General features: G+C 49.0%; 1 protein-coding gene across 1 annotated transcript in view; it reads left to right on the top strand.

The window, feature by feature from the left end:
* LOC134352536 (FERM domain-containing protein 7-like) overlaps window positions 1–16,682 on the top strand; it is a 226,343-nt gene that overhangs the window by 162,717 nt on the left and 46,944 nt on the right. The window contains exons 2-3 of the mRNA XM_063059798.1: window positions 12,779–12,858; window positions 14,416–14,513. Coding sequence (XP_062915868.1) covers window positions 12,779–12,858; window positions 14,416–14,513 — 178 coding nt within the window. The remainder of the gene's footprint in view (window positions 1–12,778; window positions 12,859–14,415; window positions 14,514–16,682) is intronic.

Below are 16,682 nucleotides of genomic sequence, written 5' to 3' on the forward strand. Positions count from 1 at the left end.
AATCACCAGGTCACTCTGTAAACCTTAGCCATGGAGCTCCTGCCCAATCACCAGGTCACTCTGTAAACCTTAGCCATGGAGCTCCTGTCCAATCACCAGGTGACTCTGTAAACCTTAGCCGTGGAGCTCCTGTCCAATCACCAGGTCGCTCTGTAAACCTTAGCCGTGGAGCTCCTGTCCAATCACTAGGCCACTGTGTAAACCTTAGCCATGGAGCTCCTGTCCAATCACCAGGTCACTGTGTAAACCTTAGCCGTGGAGCTCCTGCCCAATCACCAGGTCACTGTGTAAACCTTAGTCGTGGAGCTCCTGCCCAATCACCAGGTCACTGTGTAAACCTTAGCCGTGGAGCTCCTGCCCAATCACCAGGTCACTGTGTAAACCTTAGCCATGGAGCTCCTGCCCAATCACCAGGTCACTCTGTAAACCTTAGCCATGGTGCTCCTGCCCAATCACCAGGTCACTGTGTAAACCTTAGTCGTGGAGCTCCTGCCCAATCACCAGGTCACTGTGTAAACCTTAGCCATGGAGCTCCTGCCCAATCACCAGGTCACTGTGTAAACCTTAGCCGTGGACCTCCTGCCCAATCACCAGGTCACTGTGTAAACCTTAGCCGTGGAGCTCCTGTCCAATCACCAGGTCGCTCTGTAAACCTTAGTCATGGAGCTCCTGTCCAATCACCAGGTCACTGTGTAAACCTTAGCCATGGTGCTCCTGCCCAATCACCAGGTCACTGTGTAAACCTTAGCCGTGGAGCTCCTCTCCAATCACCAGGTCGCTCTGTAAACCTTAGTCGTGGAGCTCCTGTCCAATCACCAGGTCGCTCTGTAAACCTTAGTCCATGGAGCTCCTGTCCAATCACCAGGTCAAAGAGTAAACTTTCGCCATGGTGCTCCTGTCCAATTACCAGGTGACTCTGTAAACCTTAGCCGTGGAGCTCCTGTCCAATCACCAGGTCGCTCTGTAAACCTTAGCCGTGGAGCTCCTGTCCAATCACCAGGTCACTGTGTAAACCTTAGTCGTGGAGCTCCTGTCCAATCACCAGGTCACTGTGTAAACCTTAGCCGTGGAGCGCCTGTCCAATCACCAGGTCGCTCTGTAAACCTTAGCCGTGGAGCTCCTGTCCAATCACCAGGTCGCTCTGTAAACCTTAGTCGTGGAGCTCCTGCCCAATCACCAGGTCACTGTGTAAACCTTAGCCATGGAGCTCCTGCCCAATCACCAGCTGACTCTGTAAACCTTAGCCATGGAGCTCCTGTCCAATCACCAGGTCGCTCTGTAAACCTTAGTCGTGGAGCTCAGCCCAATCACCAGGTCACTGTGTAAACCTTAGTCGTGGAGCTCCTGCCCAATCACCAGGTCACTGTGTAAACCTTAGCCATGGAGTTCCTGCCCAATCACCAGGTCACTGTGTGAACCTTAGCCGTGGAGCTCCTGCCCAATCACCAGGTCACTCTGTAAACCTTAGCCATGGTGCTCCTGCCCAATCACCAGGTCACTCTGTAAACCTTAGCCGTGGAGCTCCTGTCCAATCACCAGGTCACTCTGTAAACCTTAGTCATGGAGGTCCTGTCCAATCATCAGGTCACTCTGTAAACCTTAGTCCATGGAGCTCCTGTCCAATCACCAGGTCACTGTGTAAACCTTAGCCATGGAGCTCCTGCCCAATCACCAGGTGACTCTGTAAACCTTAGCCGTGGAGCTCCTGTCCAATCACAAGGTCACTCTGTAAACCTTAGCCGTGGAGCTCCTGGCCAATCACCAGGTCACTGTGTAAACCTTAGCCGTGGAGCGCCTGTCCAATCACCAGGTCGCTCTGTAAACCTTAGCCGTGGAGCACCTGTCCAATCACCAAGCCACTGTGTAAACCTTAGCCATGGAGTTCCTGTCCAATCACCAGATGACTCTGTAAACCTTAGCCATGGAGCTCCTGTCCAAACACCAGGTGGCACTGTAAACCTTAGCCATTGAGCTCTTGTCCAATCACCAGGTCGCTCTGTAAACCTTTGCCGTGGAGCTCCTGCCCAATCACCAAGTGACTCTGTAAACCGTAGGCATGGAGCTCCTGCCCAATCACCAGGTCACTGTGTAAACCTCAGTCATGGAGCTCGTGCCCAATCACCAGGTCACTGTGTAAACCTTAGTCGTGGAGCTCCTGCCCAATCACCAGGTCACTGTGTAAACCTTAGTCGTGGAGCTCCTGCCCAATCACCAGGTCACTGTGTAAACCTTAGCCGAGGACCTCCTGCCCAATCATAAGGTCACTGTGTAAACCTTAGTCCATGGAGCTCCTGCCCAATCACCAGGTCACTCTGTAAACCTTAGCCATGGAGCTCCTGCCCAATCACCAGGTCACTGTGTAAACCTTAGTCGTGGAGGTCCTGTCTAATCACCAGGCCACTCTGTAAACCTTAGCCGTGGAGCTCAGCCCAATCACCAGGTCACTGTGTAAACCTTAGCCATGGAGCTCCTGTCCAATCACCAGGTCACTCTGTAAACCTTAGCCGTGGAGCTCCTGTCCAATCACCAGCTGACTCTGTAAACCTTAGCCATGGAGCTCCTGTCCAATCACCAGGTCGCTCTGTAAACCTTAGCCGTGGAGCTCCTGCCCAATCACCAAGTGACTCTGTAAACCTTAGCCATGGAGCTCCTGTCCAATCACCAGGCCACTGTGTAAACCTTAGCCATGGAGCTCCTGCCCAATCACCAGGTCACTCTGTAAACCTTAGCCATGGAGCTCCTGCCCAATCACCAGGTGACTCTGTAAACCTTAGCCGTGGAGCTCCTGTCCAATCACAAGGTCACTCTGTAAACCTTAACCGTGGAGCTCCTGTCCAATCACCAGGTCACTGTGTAAACCTTAGTCTCTGGAGCTCCTGTCCAATCACCAGGTCACTCTGTAAACCTTAGCCATGGAGCTCCTGTCCAATCACCAGGTCACTGTGTAAACCTTAGCCATGGAGTTCCTGCCCAATCACCAGGTCACTGTGTAAACCTTAGCCGTGGAGCTCCTGCCCAATCACCAGGTCACTGTGTAAATCTTAGCCATGGAGTTCCTGCCCAATCACCAGGTCACTGTGTGAACCTTAGCCATGCAGCTCCTGCCCAATCACCAGGTCACTCTGTAAACCTTAGCCATGGAGCTCCTGTCCAATCACCAGGTCACTCTGTAAACCTTAGCCATGGAGCTCCTGTCCAATCACCAGGTCACTGTGTAAACCTTAGCCATGGAGCTCCTGTCCAATCACCAGGTCACTGTGTAAACCTTAGCCATGGAGCTCCTGCCCAATCACCAGGTCACTGTGTAAACCTTAGCCGTGGAGCTCCTGTCCAATCACCAGGTCACTCTGTAAACCTTAGTCCATGGAGCTCCTGCCCAATCACCAGGTCACTCTGTAAACCTTAGCCATGGAGCTCCTGCCCAATCACCAGCTGACTCTGTAAACCTTAGCCGTGGAGCTCCTGTCCAATCACCAGGTCACTCTGTAAACCTTAGCCGTGGAGCTCCTGCCCAATCACCAGGTCACTGTGTAAACCTTAGCCATGGAGCTCCTGCCCAATCACCAGGTCACTCTGTAAACCTTAGCCATGGAGCTCCTGCCCAATCACCAGGTCACTCTGTAAACCTTAGCCATGGTGCTCCTGTCCAATCACCAGGTGACTCTGTAAACCTTAGCCGTGGAGCTCCTGTCCAATCACCAGGTCGCTCTGTAAACCTTAGCCGTGGAGCTCCTGTCCAATCACTAGGCCACTGTGTAAACCTTAGTCATGGAGGTCCTGCCCAATCACCAGGTCACTGTGTAAACCTTAGCCGTGGACCTCCTGCCCAATCACCAGGTCACTGTGTAAACCTTAGTCGTGGAGCTCCTGCCCAATCACCAGGTCACTGTGTAAACCTTAGCCGTGGAGCTCCTGCCCAATCACCAGGTCACTGTGTAAACCTTAGCCATGGAGCTCCTGCCCAATCACCAGGTCACTCTGTAAACCTTAGCCATGGAGCTCCTGCCCAATCACCAGGTCACTGTGTAAACCTTAACCATGGAGCTCCTGTCCAATCACCAGGTCACTCTGTAAACCTTAGCCGTGGAGTTCCTGCCCAATCACCAGCTGACTCTGTAAACCTTTGCCATGGAGCTCCTGTCCAATCACCAGGTCGCTCTGTAAACCTTAGTCATGGAGCTCCTGTCCAATCACCAGCTGACTCTGTAAACCTTAGCCATGGAGCTCCTGTCCAATCACCAGGTCACTCTGTAAACCTTAGTCCATGGAGCTCCTGCCCAATCACCAGGTCACTCTGTAAACCTTAGTCCATGGAGCTCCTGCCCAATCACCAGGTGACTCTGTAAACCTTAGCAGTGGAGCTCCTGTCCAATCACCAGGTCACTGTGGAAACCATAACCGTGGAGCTCCTATCCAATCACCAGGCCACTGTGTAAACCTTAGTCGTGGAGTTCCTGACGAATCACCAGGTCACTCTGTAAACCTTAACCATGGAGCTCCTGTCCAATCACCAGGTCACTGTGTAAACCTTAGCCATGGAGCTCCTGCCCAATCACCAGGTCACTGTGTAAACCTTAGCCGTGGAGCTCCTGCCCAATCACCAGGTCACTCTGTAAACCTTAGCCATGGTGCTCCTGCCCAATCACCAGGTCACTGTGTAAACCTTAGCCGTGGAGCTCCTGTCCAATCACCAGGTCACTCTGTAAACCTTAACCATGGAGCTCCTGTCCAATCACCAGGTCACTCTGTAAACCTTAGCCATGGAGCTCCTGTCCAATCACCAGGTCACTGTGTAAACCTTAGCCGTGGAGCTCCTGTCCAATCACCAGGTCACTGTGTAAACCTTAGCCATGGAGCTCCTGCCCAATCACCAGGTCACTGTGTAAACCTTAGCCGTGGAGCTCCTGTCCAATCACCAGGTCGCTCTGTAAACCTTAGTCCATGGAGCTCCTGCCCAATCACCAGGTCACTGTGTAAACCTTAGTCCATGGAGCTCCTGCCCAGTCACCAGGTGACTCTGTAAACCTTAGCCGTGGAGCTCCTGTCCAATCACCAGATCACTCTGTAAACCTTAGCCGTGGACCTCCAGCCCAATCACCAGGTCACTGTGTAAACCTTCACCATGGAGCTCCTGCCCAATCAGCAGGTCACTCTGTAAACCTTAGTCCATGGAGCTCCTGCCCAATCACCAGGTCACTCTGTAAACCTTAGCCATGGTGCTCCTGTCCAATCACCAGGTGACTCTGTAAACCTTAGCCGTGGAGCTCCTGTCCAATTGCCAGGTCGCTCTGTAAACCTTAGCCGTGGAGCTCCTGTCCAATCACTAGGCCACTGTGTAAACCTTAGTCATGGAGCTCCTGCCCAATCACCAGGTCACTGTGTAAACCTTAGCCGTGGACCTCCTGCCCAATCACCAGGTCACTGTGTAAACCTTAGTCGTGGAGCTCCTGCCCAATCACCAGGTCACTGTGTAAACCTTAGCCGTGGACCTCCTGCCCAATCACCAGGTCACTGTGTAAACCTTAGCCGTGCAGCTCCTGCCCAATCACCAGGTCACTCTGTAAACCTTAGCCATGGTGCTCCTGCCCAATCACCAGGTCACTGTGTAAACCTTAGTCGTGGAGCTCCTGCCCAATCACCAGGTCACTGTGTAAACCTTAGCCATGGAGCTCCTGCCCAATCACCAGGTCACTGTGTAAACCTTAGCCGTGGACCTCCTGCCCAATCACCAGGTCACTGTGTAAACCTTAGCCGTGGAGCTCCTGTCCAATCACCAGGTCACTCTGTAAACCTTAGCCATGGAGCTCCTGCCCAATCACCAGGTCACTCTGTAAACCTTAGCCATGGTGCTCCTGCCCAATCACCAGGTCACTGTGTAAACCTTAGCCGTGGAGCTCCTGTCCAATCACCAGGTCGCTCTGTAAACCTTAGTCCATGGAGCTCCTGTCCAATCACCAGGTCACTCTGTAAACCTTAGCCATGGAGCTCCTGTCCAATCACCAGGTCACTGTGTAAACCTTAGCCATGGTGCTCCTGTCCAATCACCAGGTGACTCTGTAAACCTTAGCCGTGGAGCTCCTGTCCAATCACAAGGTCACTCTGTAAACCTTAGCCATGGAGCTCCTGTCCAATCACCAGGTCACTGTGTAAACCTTAGTCGTGGAGCTCCTGTCCAATCACCAGGTCACTGTGTAAACCTTAGCCGTGGAGCTCCTGTCCAATCACCAGGTCACTCTGTAAACCTTAGCCGTGGAGCTCCTGTCCAATCACCAGGTCACTGTGTAAACCTTAGTCTCTGGAGCTCCTGCCCAATCACCAGGTCACTCTGTAAACCTTAGCCATGGAGCTCCTGTCCAATCACCAGGCCACTGTGTAAACCTTAGCCATGGAGTTCCTGTCCAATCACCAGATGACTCTGTAAACCTTAGCCATGGAGCTCCTGTCCAAACACCAGGTCGCTCTGTAAACCTTAGCCGTGGAGCTCCTGTCCAATCACCAGGTCGCTCTGTAAACCTTAGCCATGGAGCTCCTGTCCAATCACCAGCTGACTCTGTAAACCTTAGCCATGGAGCTCCTGTCCAATCACCAGGTCGCTCTGTAAACCTTAGCCGTGGAGCTCCTGTCCAATCACCAGGTAACTCTGTAAACCTTAGTCGTGGAGCTCCTGCCCAATCACCAGGTCACTGTGTAAACCTTAGTCGTGGAGCTCCTGCCCAATCACCAGGTCACTGTGTAAACCTTAGCCGTGGACCTCCTGCCCAATCACCAGGTCACTGTGTAAACCTTAGCCATGGAGCTCCTGCCCAATCACCAGGTCACTCTGTAAACCTTAGCCATGGTGCTCCTGCCCAATCACCAGGTCACTGTGTAAACCTTAGCAGTGGAGCTCCTGTCCAATCACCAGGTCACTCTGTAAACCTTAGCCGTGGAGCTCCTGCCCAATCACCAGGTCACTGTGTAAACCTTAGCCATGGAGCTCCTGTCCAATCACCAGGTCACTCTGTAAACCTTAGTCGTGGAGCTCCTGCCCAATCACCAGGTCACTGTGTAAACCTTAGCCATGGTGCTCCTGTCCAATCACCAGGTGACTCTGTAAACCTTAGCCATGGAGCTCCTGTCCAATCACCAGGTCACTCTGTAAACCTTAGTCGTGGAGCTCCTGCCCAATCACCAGGTCACTGTGTAAACCTTAGCCGTGGAGCTCCTGTCCAATCACCAGGTCGCTCTGTAAACCTTAGCCATGGAGCTCCTGTCCAATCACCAGGTCACTGTGTAAACCTTAGCCATGGAGCTCCTGTCCAATCACCAGGTGACTCTGTAAACCTTAGCCATGGAGCTCCTGTCCAATCACCAGGTCGCTCTGTAAACCTTAGCCGTGGAGCTCCTGCCCAATCACCAGGTCACTGTGTAAACCTTAGCCATGGAGCTCCTGTCCAATCACCAGGTCACTGTGTAAACCTTAGCCGTGGAGCTCCTGTCCAATCACCAGGTCGCTCTGTAAACCTTAGCCGTGGAGCTCCTGTCCAATCACCAGGTCACTGTGTAAACCTTAGCCGTGGAGCTCCTGTCCAATCACCAGGTGACTCTGTAAACCTTAGCCATGGAGCTCCTGTCCAATCACCAGGTCACTGTGTAAACCTTAGTCGTGGAGCTCCTGCCCAATCACCAGGTCACTGTGTAAACCTTAGCCATGGAGCTCCTGCCCAATCACCAGGTCACTGTGTAAACCTTAGCCGTGGACCTCCTGCCCAATCACCAGGTCACTGTGTAAACCTTAGCCGTGGAGCTCCTGTCCAATCACCAGGTCACTCTGTAAACCTTAGCCATGGAGCTCCTGTCCAATCACCAGGTCACTGTGTAAACCTTAGCCATGGAGCTCCTGCCCAATCACCAGGTCACTGTGTAAACCTTAGCCGTGGAGTTCCTGTCCAATCACCAGGTCACTCTGTAAACCTTAGTCATGGAGCTCCTGTCCAATCACCAGGTCGCTCTGTAAACCTTAGTCCATGGAGCTCCTGTCCAATCACCAGGTCACTGTGTAAACCTTAGTCCATGGAGCTCCTGTCCAATCACCAGGTGACTCTGTAAACCTTAGCCGTGGAGCTCCTGTCCAATCACAAGGTCACTCTGTAAACCTTAGCCGTGGAGCTCCTGTCCAATCACCAGGTCACTGTGTAAACCTTAGTCGTGGAGCTCCTGTCCAATCACCAGGTCACTGTGTAAACCTTAGCAGTGGAGCTCCTGTCCAATCACCAGGTCACTGTGGAAACCATAACCGTGGAGCTCCTATCCAATCACCAGGCCACTGTGTAAACCTTAGTCGTGGAGCTCCTGTCCAATCACCAGGTCGCTCTGTAAACCTTAGCCGTGGAGCTCCTGTCCAATCACCAGGTCACTGTGTAAACCTTAGCCATGGAGTTCCTGTCCAATCACCAGATGACTCTGTAAACCTTAGCCATGGAGCTCCTGTCCAAACACCAGGTGGCACTGTAAACCTTAGCCATTGAGCTCCTGTCCAATCACCAGGTCGCTCTGTAAACCTTAGCCATGGAGCTCCTGCCCAATCACCAGGTGACTCTGTAAACCTTAGCCATGGAGCTCCTGCCCAATCACCAGGTCACTGTGTAAACCTTAGCCGTGGACCTCCTGCCCAATCACCAGGTCACTGTGTAAACCTTAGTCGTGGAGCTCCTGCCCAATCACCAGGTCACTGTGTAAACCTTAGCCATGGAGCTCCTGTCCAATCACCAGGTCACTCTGTAAACCTTAGCCATGGAGCTCCTGTCCAATCACCAGGTCACTGTGTAAACCTTAGCCGTGGAGCTCCTGCCCAATCACCAGGTCACTGTGTAAACCTTAGCCATGGAGCTCCTGTCCAATCACCAGGTCACTGTGTAAACCTTAGCCATGGAGCTCCTGCCCAATCACCAGCTGACTCTGTAAACCTTAGCCAGGGAGCTCCTGTCCAATCACCAGGTCACTCTGTAAACCTTAGTCGTGGAGCTCCTGTCCAATCACCAGGTCACTGTGTAAACCTTAGCCGTGGAGCGCCTGTCCAATCACCAGGTCGCTCTGTAAACCTTAGCCATGGAGCACCTGTCCAATCACCAGGCCACTGTGTAAACCTTAGCCATGGAGCTCCTGTCCAATCACCAGGTGACTCTGTAAACCTTAGCCATGGAGCTCCTGTCCAATCACCAGGTCGCTCTGTAAACCTTAGCCGTGGAGCTCGTGCCCAATCACCAGGTCACTGTGTAAACCTTAGCCATGGTGCTCCTGTCCAATCACCAGGTCACTGTGTAAACCTTAGCCGTGGAGCTCCTGTCCAATCACCAGGTCACTCTGTAAACCTTAGCCATGGAGCTCCTGTCCAATCACCAGGTCACTGTGTAAACCTTAGCCATGGAGTTCCTGTCCAATCACCAGATGACTCTGTAAACCTTAGCCATGGAGCTCCTGTCCAAACACCAGGTCGCTCTGTAAACCTTAGCCGTGGAGCTCCTGTCCAATCACCAGGTGGCACTGTAAACCTTAGCCATTGAGCTCCTGTCCAATCACCAGGTCACTCTGTAAACCTTAGCCATGGTGCTCCTGCCCAATCACCAGGTCACTGTGTAAACCTTAGCCATGGAGCTCCTGTCCAATCACCAGGTCACTGTGTAAACCTTAGCCATGGTGCTCCTGTCCAATCACCAGGTCACTGTGTAAAACTTAGTCCATGGAGCTCCTGTCCAATCACCAGGTCACTCTGTAAACCTTAGCCATGGAGCTCCTGTCCAATCACCAGGTCACTGTGTAAACCTTAGCCATGGAGCTCCTGCCCAATCACCAGGTCACTGTGTGAACCTTAGCCGTGCAGCTCCTGCCCAATCACCAGGTCACTCTGTAAACCTTAGCCATGGAGCTCCTGCCCAATCACCAGGTCACTGTGTAAACCTTAGCCATGGACCTCCTGCCCAATCACCAGGTCACTGTGTAAACCTTAATCCATGGAGCTGCTGCCCAATCACCAGGTCACTGTGTAAACCTTAACCATGGAGCTCCTGTCCAATCACCAGGTCGCTTCATTTCACTAAGATCTTTTTGACTTGTTTATTCAGATACTTAAAGCTTTGCAAAGTGTAGTGGCATCTCTAATTCATGCAAAGCCTGTTGATGTGATTCTTATTGTAACTCAGCCCAGATTTTAAGGATGGACAACGCAGTGGTTCTTTTGATAGAATTGCTGCCTCACAGTCCAGTGGCCCTGATCTGTGGGGGGCGGGAGGAGTTGATGAAAAAGTGGGTAAAGTGGGGAGAGTAAAATGGATTAGTGAAGAATGAGTATAATGGCGACTTGATGATTGCAGAGATCTGATGGGCCGAATGGCCTGTTCCCCTGCTGTAGGACTCTTTGACTGTGAACTACGTCTCACAGCCACCTCTCAATGAAGGCAGACATCAGCAATGACATTCTTCTGTCATTGTATACTTTCTGCATATCAAAAAGATTAACGAGTTTTGAAGCAACTCGATCTTTTCAAAGTCCTCAAAATTCAGTGGAAGAATAAACATTTCCACATGAGTGCCAGCTCAGACAGACAGCCGCTGCACTGAGGCTCGAATTACAGTCAGTTCAATTGGGCAGGCCTCCTCATTGCAAGCCTGACTCCTGTAAAAGTCATTCCACTCTGGGCTTAGTCATGGCATGTACATGAGAAGAAATGGTTCAAAAATGTTCTCGTAACCTCTTTGAGAAAAAACTGTAACATCCTTACTGAGCCAGGAAAATTCTGGCTAGGATTCCACAAAATGGAGCATGCAGAAACATGCAAGCTACTTCTAAGGACCTTAAGTCCCTTTGCTTAGCACGCAGACGCCCAGGCAGAGGCTGCTCATTACTTTTAAAAATACTCCCCCCAAACCCATCCCCACAAGCATCTCTACTGTAAAGATGAAGCCACACTCAGGTTGGAGGAACAACATCTTATTTTCTGTCTGGGTAGTCTCCAACCTGATGGCATGAACATTGACTTCTCTAACTTCCGCTAATGTCCCACCTCCCCCTCATACCCCATCCGTTATTTATTTTTATACACACATTCTTTCTCTCACTCTCCTTTTTCTCCCTCTGTCCCTCTGACTATACCCCTTTCTCATCCTCTGGGTTTTCTCCCCCCTCCCCCTTTTCCTTCTCCCTGGGCCTCCTGTCCCATGATCCTCTCATATCCCTTTTGCCAATCAACTGTCCAGCTCTTGGCTCCATCCCTCCCCCTCCTGTCTTCTCCTATCATTTTGGATCTCCCCCTCCGCCTCCCACTTTCAAATCTCTTACTAACTCTTCCTTCAGTTAGTCCTGACGAAGGGTCTCGGCCTGAAACGTCGACTGTACCTCTTCCTAGAGATGCTGCCTGGCCTGCTGCGTTTACCAGCAACTTTGATGTGTGTTGCTTGAACTTCCAGCATCTGCAGAATTCCTCGTGTTTACCCACAAGCATCTTCTACCCCACTTCCCCACCTGAGGCAGAGTTCCTACTGTAGGTACCTACAGATTAGAAGGTACAGAACTGAACTCAATGTCAAAGTCAAAATAAGTTTATTGTTATCATATACTACCTTGAGATTCATTTTCTTGTGGGCACTTACAGAGAAATAAAGAAATACTATAGAATTTATGAAAAACTATACATAAACAATGACTGACAAATGACTAATTTGCAAAAGATGACAAATTGTGCAAACGAAAACAAATAACACTGAGAACATGAGATGTAGAGATCTTGAAAGCCAGCCCACAGGTTGTGCAATAGTTCAGAGTTGTGGGTGAGTAAAGTTATCCACACTGGTTCAGGAGCCTGATGGCTCTAGGGTAAGAACAGTTTCTGACTCCGGTCTTTAGGCTCCTGTACTTCCTTCCTGGTGGTAGTGGCAAGAAGCGAGCATGGCCTGTATGGTGAGAGTCTTTGATGATGGATGCTGCTTGCTTGAGGAGGTGTTCCATGTAAATGTGCTCAATGATGGGGTGGGTTTTACCTGCACTGAAATGGACTGTAGCCACCATTTCCCGTAGACTTTTTCATTTTTGGGTATTGGTGTTTCCATATCAGTCTGTGATGCAATATCCAGTTAGGATATTCTCCACTTTGCATCTATAGAAGTTTGACAAAGTTTTTTCTGGCATGCCTATCCGACGCAAACTTCGAAGAAATTAGAGGTGCTGTCGTGTCTTCCCTGTGATGGCACTTACGTGCTGATCCTAGGACAGATCCTCTGATCTCCCCCTCCCCCTCCCACTTTCTGACAGATCCTCTAAAGTAACACCAAGGAATTTAAAGTTACTCACCTTCTCCATCTCCAATCCCCTATTGAGAACTGGCTCGTAGACCTAGATTTCTTTTTCCTGTAATCCCAAATCAGCTCCTTAGTTTTGCTGATATTGATAAGAGGTTTTTGTGGCATCATTCAGCTAGGTTTTTAAGAAATTCAGCAGAAAGAGAAAAGGAGATGCAGAGTTACAAGAATGTGTGTGATTCCAAAGAGAGCTCAGGAATAAATGATCAATGTAGAAAAGTGCAAGGTTGGCATTTTTGGACAAAAATAAAGGAGATAACAAGGAGCAAATACTATTCAGAAAGTTGACATTGAATTGGTAGAATTCATTGTTAGATGATAATTGAAATGTCAAATTCAGATCTGAATGCCTCAATCCAGGAAGAATATAAGCTGGTAAAGTCACTGCCTCAGAGCTCCTGAGATCCGGGTTTGATCTTGATCCCAGGATACAGTCCTTGGAATATAGAGTTCGCACGTTCTCCCTACTTACAATTCCCACTTGGTCTCTGCTTTCCTCCCGTATCTCAAAGGTGAGCAGATTAGTCGGTTAATAGATACAGATTGTGCCTAGTGTAGTTGAATCTGGGCTGGGGTCTGTGGCTGATGGGTATGTATGGGGAATTAAATGGGGTTAGTGCTTGATGGTTGGCATGGATTTGGTGGGTTAAAGGGCCAGCTGCCGTGTTATATTATTCTATGACTTGATGCTTTTATTTTTTCGATTACAAGACTTGTCAAGTACTGCGGGTTTACCCCAGCAGTGAGTTGCTTGGTAGTGGAAGAGATGGACTTGAAGTACACTGTGCTGCTGCCTGCTATACCACATCAGAAGCTGTGCACGGTGCAACAAATGGTGCAAATGATTTTCTTGGACCTTCTTCTGGTGATCACAAGACCCTGTTGTACATTGGTCATGTCAAATACTGCCAGTCTGATCCACTGGTTCACTGGTGAGACAGATGGTGGGGAAGCTGCGTGGCTTCGCTGTTGGCTGGCCCTCATGCTCCAGGGTTGCCTGTGCATCCCCCTGGGGCTGAAGAAGCCAGATGTGGTGTGGGAAAGGACAGAGACACTGAATCCATGCTGGGTGGGGAGATAACCCTCCCATTAAAGCTGTTGTCTAGTACTCACAGTGGAAGACAAGCTGGATTTTATTCATCTGCAGCTGCACTAGTGCATGATGAGGAACTGCTGTGTGCTTGTTCTTGCAGAAACATGGCTCCAAGCAACATCCATGCACCATCAATCTCCAGGCCATGACACTCAGAGACTTGGGCTAGATTTTTTTTTGTAACTCTGTATTTTTCTGCTATCACAGTTATATGTGCTGTGTGTGACTGTTGCCACTGTGATTTGCACCTTGGCTCAGAGGAACACTGCCTCTTTTGGCTGTATTCATGGTTGAATGACAATTAAATTTGAGGTTTTACAGATTTGAAAATGGTCATTGAAGAGGAGCAGAATAGTGGCCCACGCCTGTTTCTATTTCTGATAATCCTATGTTCTAATACTTTAGTATTCATACCCAATTAAGGCATGAATGTAAGATGATGACTAGGTAGTTGTAATTGTGGGATGTTGGTTGAGGTTTAAACTTGGCCAGGAGTCTTGTGAAAGTCTCCAGACTCTTCACTGGGCAGCGCCTTTGTTCATATCCTCCTGAGGGAATCTTGTTTCATTAACTCACTGGAGTGATAGCAGTTGCAACAGTGAAACACTCTCTAAATCACAAAGCTAGGACTTACCAGGTTTATCATGGCCAGATCTCCAGGTGTTTCCTGAATATCCATGGAGCAGGTTCCAACTGTTATCTCCAACATGGGGACTTATCATTAGGGGCAACACAAAAGGCGAGTTCACCACCTGCGAGATCTCGGGTGGAAGGCACATGGTAAATACACTCCTAAGAGCGTCAGCCTTGCTTTGGTACTTATGTGGAGTATGACCCCGTAAACCTTCGAATCAAACTGGCAGACAATGAATACATCTTTTCCATTCTGCTGCTCGCTATGACATGCCCTGTTCCTGCCTTTACTTGCATTGAGTACCCACTCTCATACGCACACACTGCTCCGATTCTAACCAATCCCATTACTTTCACAGATATCTGTTTGCTCAGCAAGTCAAAAGAGACCTGGTTGCCAGGAGACTCCACTGCAATGACAACAGTGCTGCTCTGTTACTATCCCACATCATTCAGAGTGAGTTATGACCATTATTGTCCATTCCCACGGAGTTTAATGGAGAGTTCAGCTTCTCACTGTGTTCTAAAGACAGTCTGGACTCATTGACATGATTTCAACAGTTATTTTTTATTTTCAAACTCCTCAAAGTCAATGTTCCAGATTCCCGTCGATACCTAATACAAGAGTTTTCATGTCAATGTATATGCAGATCATGTTCCACCTAGAGCAAACTCTGTTTGCTTCACTTGAGTGAAGCAATCATTGTCTAGATGCAAGAAATTCAGGGCCCTAGCCTGGATTTCAGACTTTCTGATTGCCCCAGTTCTAAGTTTATGAGCTCAGCTAGAATGGAACTCATCAGACAGCACAGTGATGCAGTAGGTAGAACTGCTACCTCACAGCTGCAGGAAAATGGGTTCAGTCCCAATGCAGTTCGTGTAGAGTTTGTAAACCTCCCTCTGACCACATGAATTTGCTCCCACTTCCTAAAATCAGAAGGTTAGTAGGATATTTGGCTGCAATAAACTGTCCCTGGTGAGTAAGTGAAGTTGTGAATCTGGGTATGCGGGTTGGGTGGTTGTTGAGAATATGGGGAGAAAATAAAATGGGAGTTAATGCAAATGGGTTCTTAATGATCAGCATGGACTCAATGGGCTGAAGGGACTGTTTATGTTCTTTGTCTCTCTATAACTTTATCACTGAATTAGAAGATAAGCCGAAAGCTATTGTTGTCTTAGTAACTCTCTCTCATTCACCCTGTACGGTGCTGAAAGATACTGGAGCTAAGAAAAGTTATAATTCCCATTGGGCACACGGTCATTTGTCTAGCGTGTGCCTACCACCACATAGAGAGACAGCTTCTCCCAGACGGAGACAGGGAATGTCTGGAACAGTGGGCTTTGAGGGTTGTTGTAATATAGACACTCAAAGCAATCAACCATGTGGGATAATTCCAGTATTATAAAAGCTTCTTCTGCATCTCTTTTTTAACAATGACAATAAACTATAAAGAACAAACATGCGAAATAACTCCCTAGTTTTCGTGATTTTATTTTATTTTGGCACCAAGTCTTCCGTATAGTTGAGATGAGACAAATTGTTACCTTGCCATTTGATTGACTAACATACACACTTGTTCTACACACTCCCCACCATGTGAAAAAAGTTATTTTTACTACTTTTACCCTGTCTACTTCCCTTATAATTTTATACACTTTATCAAGTCACCCGTCAACTTCCTCCTTGCCAGATGCTGGAGGGCACCCTCTTACTTAATCAAAGTCATTGAATTTATAGAAAGACATATCAGACAAATCAGCATTTCTTCTCTCCAAGCCAATACCACGCAGCTTCTGGCCAGAGGCAGACAGAGACCCCTAAGAACATCCTGGACTAAACATTGTTACAATGCTTTCACAAGTGGTGTGATTCCTAAATAGACACCTCCCTGGTAGCACTGAAGCCACACGGGCCTGTGATGTTGAGCTACTGAAACTCTAATGCATTTGGCAGTGAAACTACATGAACAGAGGATCTAAAGTCATTGAGTTGTAATGCACAGAAGCAAGGTCTTCCGTCTACCTCTTCATGCCAACCTTTTTGCCCCTATAGTACACCAATCACTAGGACTGCATACTTCTGAGTTTTGCCGTCTAAAGTCTAAATGTCTCATAAACAAAGTAATTGTGTTTAATTCCACCATCTCCTCCGGCAGCTCACTTCCGATATCAACCACTCTCTATGTAAAAGTCTTACCTATCAGCTGTATGTTAAACTCCTTCCTCTCACCTTAAACCAATGCTCTCTTGTTTTGACGCCACTGCTATAGAACATAGAATAGTATAGCACAGAAGCAGGCTTTTTGGCCCATGACCTTATTGTCCACTATAATACCAATCCAAACTAATCCCATCTGCCTGCGTATTATCTCTGCCTGTTCATTTGACTGTCTAGAAGCATCTTAAACTTTGCTTCCACCACCTCACCTGGCAGGATGTTCCAGGCACCTGCCTTTCTTTGTGAAGAAACTTGCCTCGTAAATCTCTTTTAAACTTCCCCATTCCCACCTCCCCCCCCCGAACTTAAAGCTATACCCTCGGATACCTGCCATTTGCAACCAGAGAAAATAATTTGGGGTAGCTACCGTACACTTGCCTCTCATAATCTTTTATGCTTCTATCAGGC

This window comes from Mobula hypostoma, chromosome 10 (genome assembly GCF_963921235.1).
Source record: "Mobula hypostoma chromosome 10, sMobHyp1.1, whole genome shotgun sequence".
Lineage (NCBI taxonomy): Eukaryota > Metazoa > Chordata > Chondrichthyes > Myliobatiformes > Myliobatidae > Mobula > Mobula hypostoma.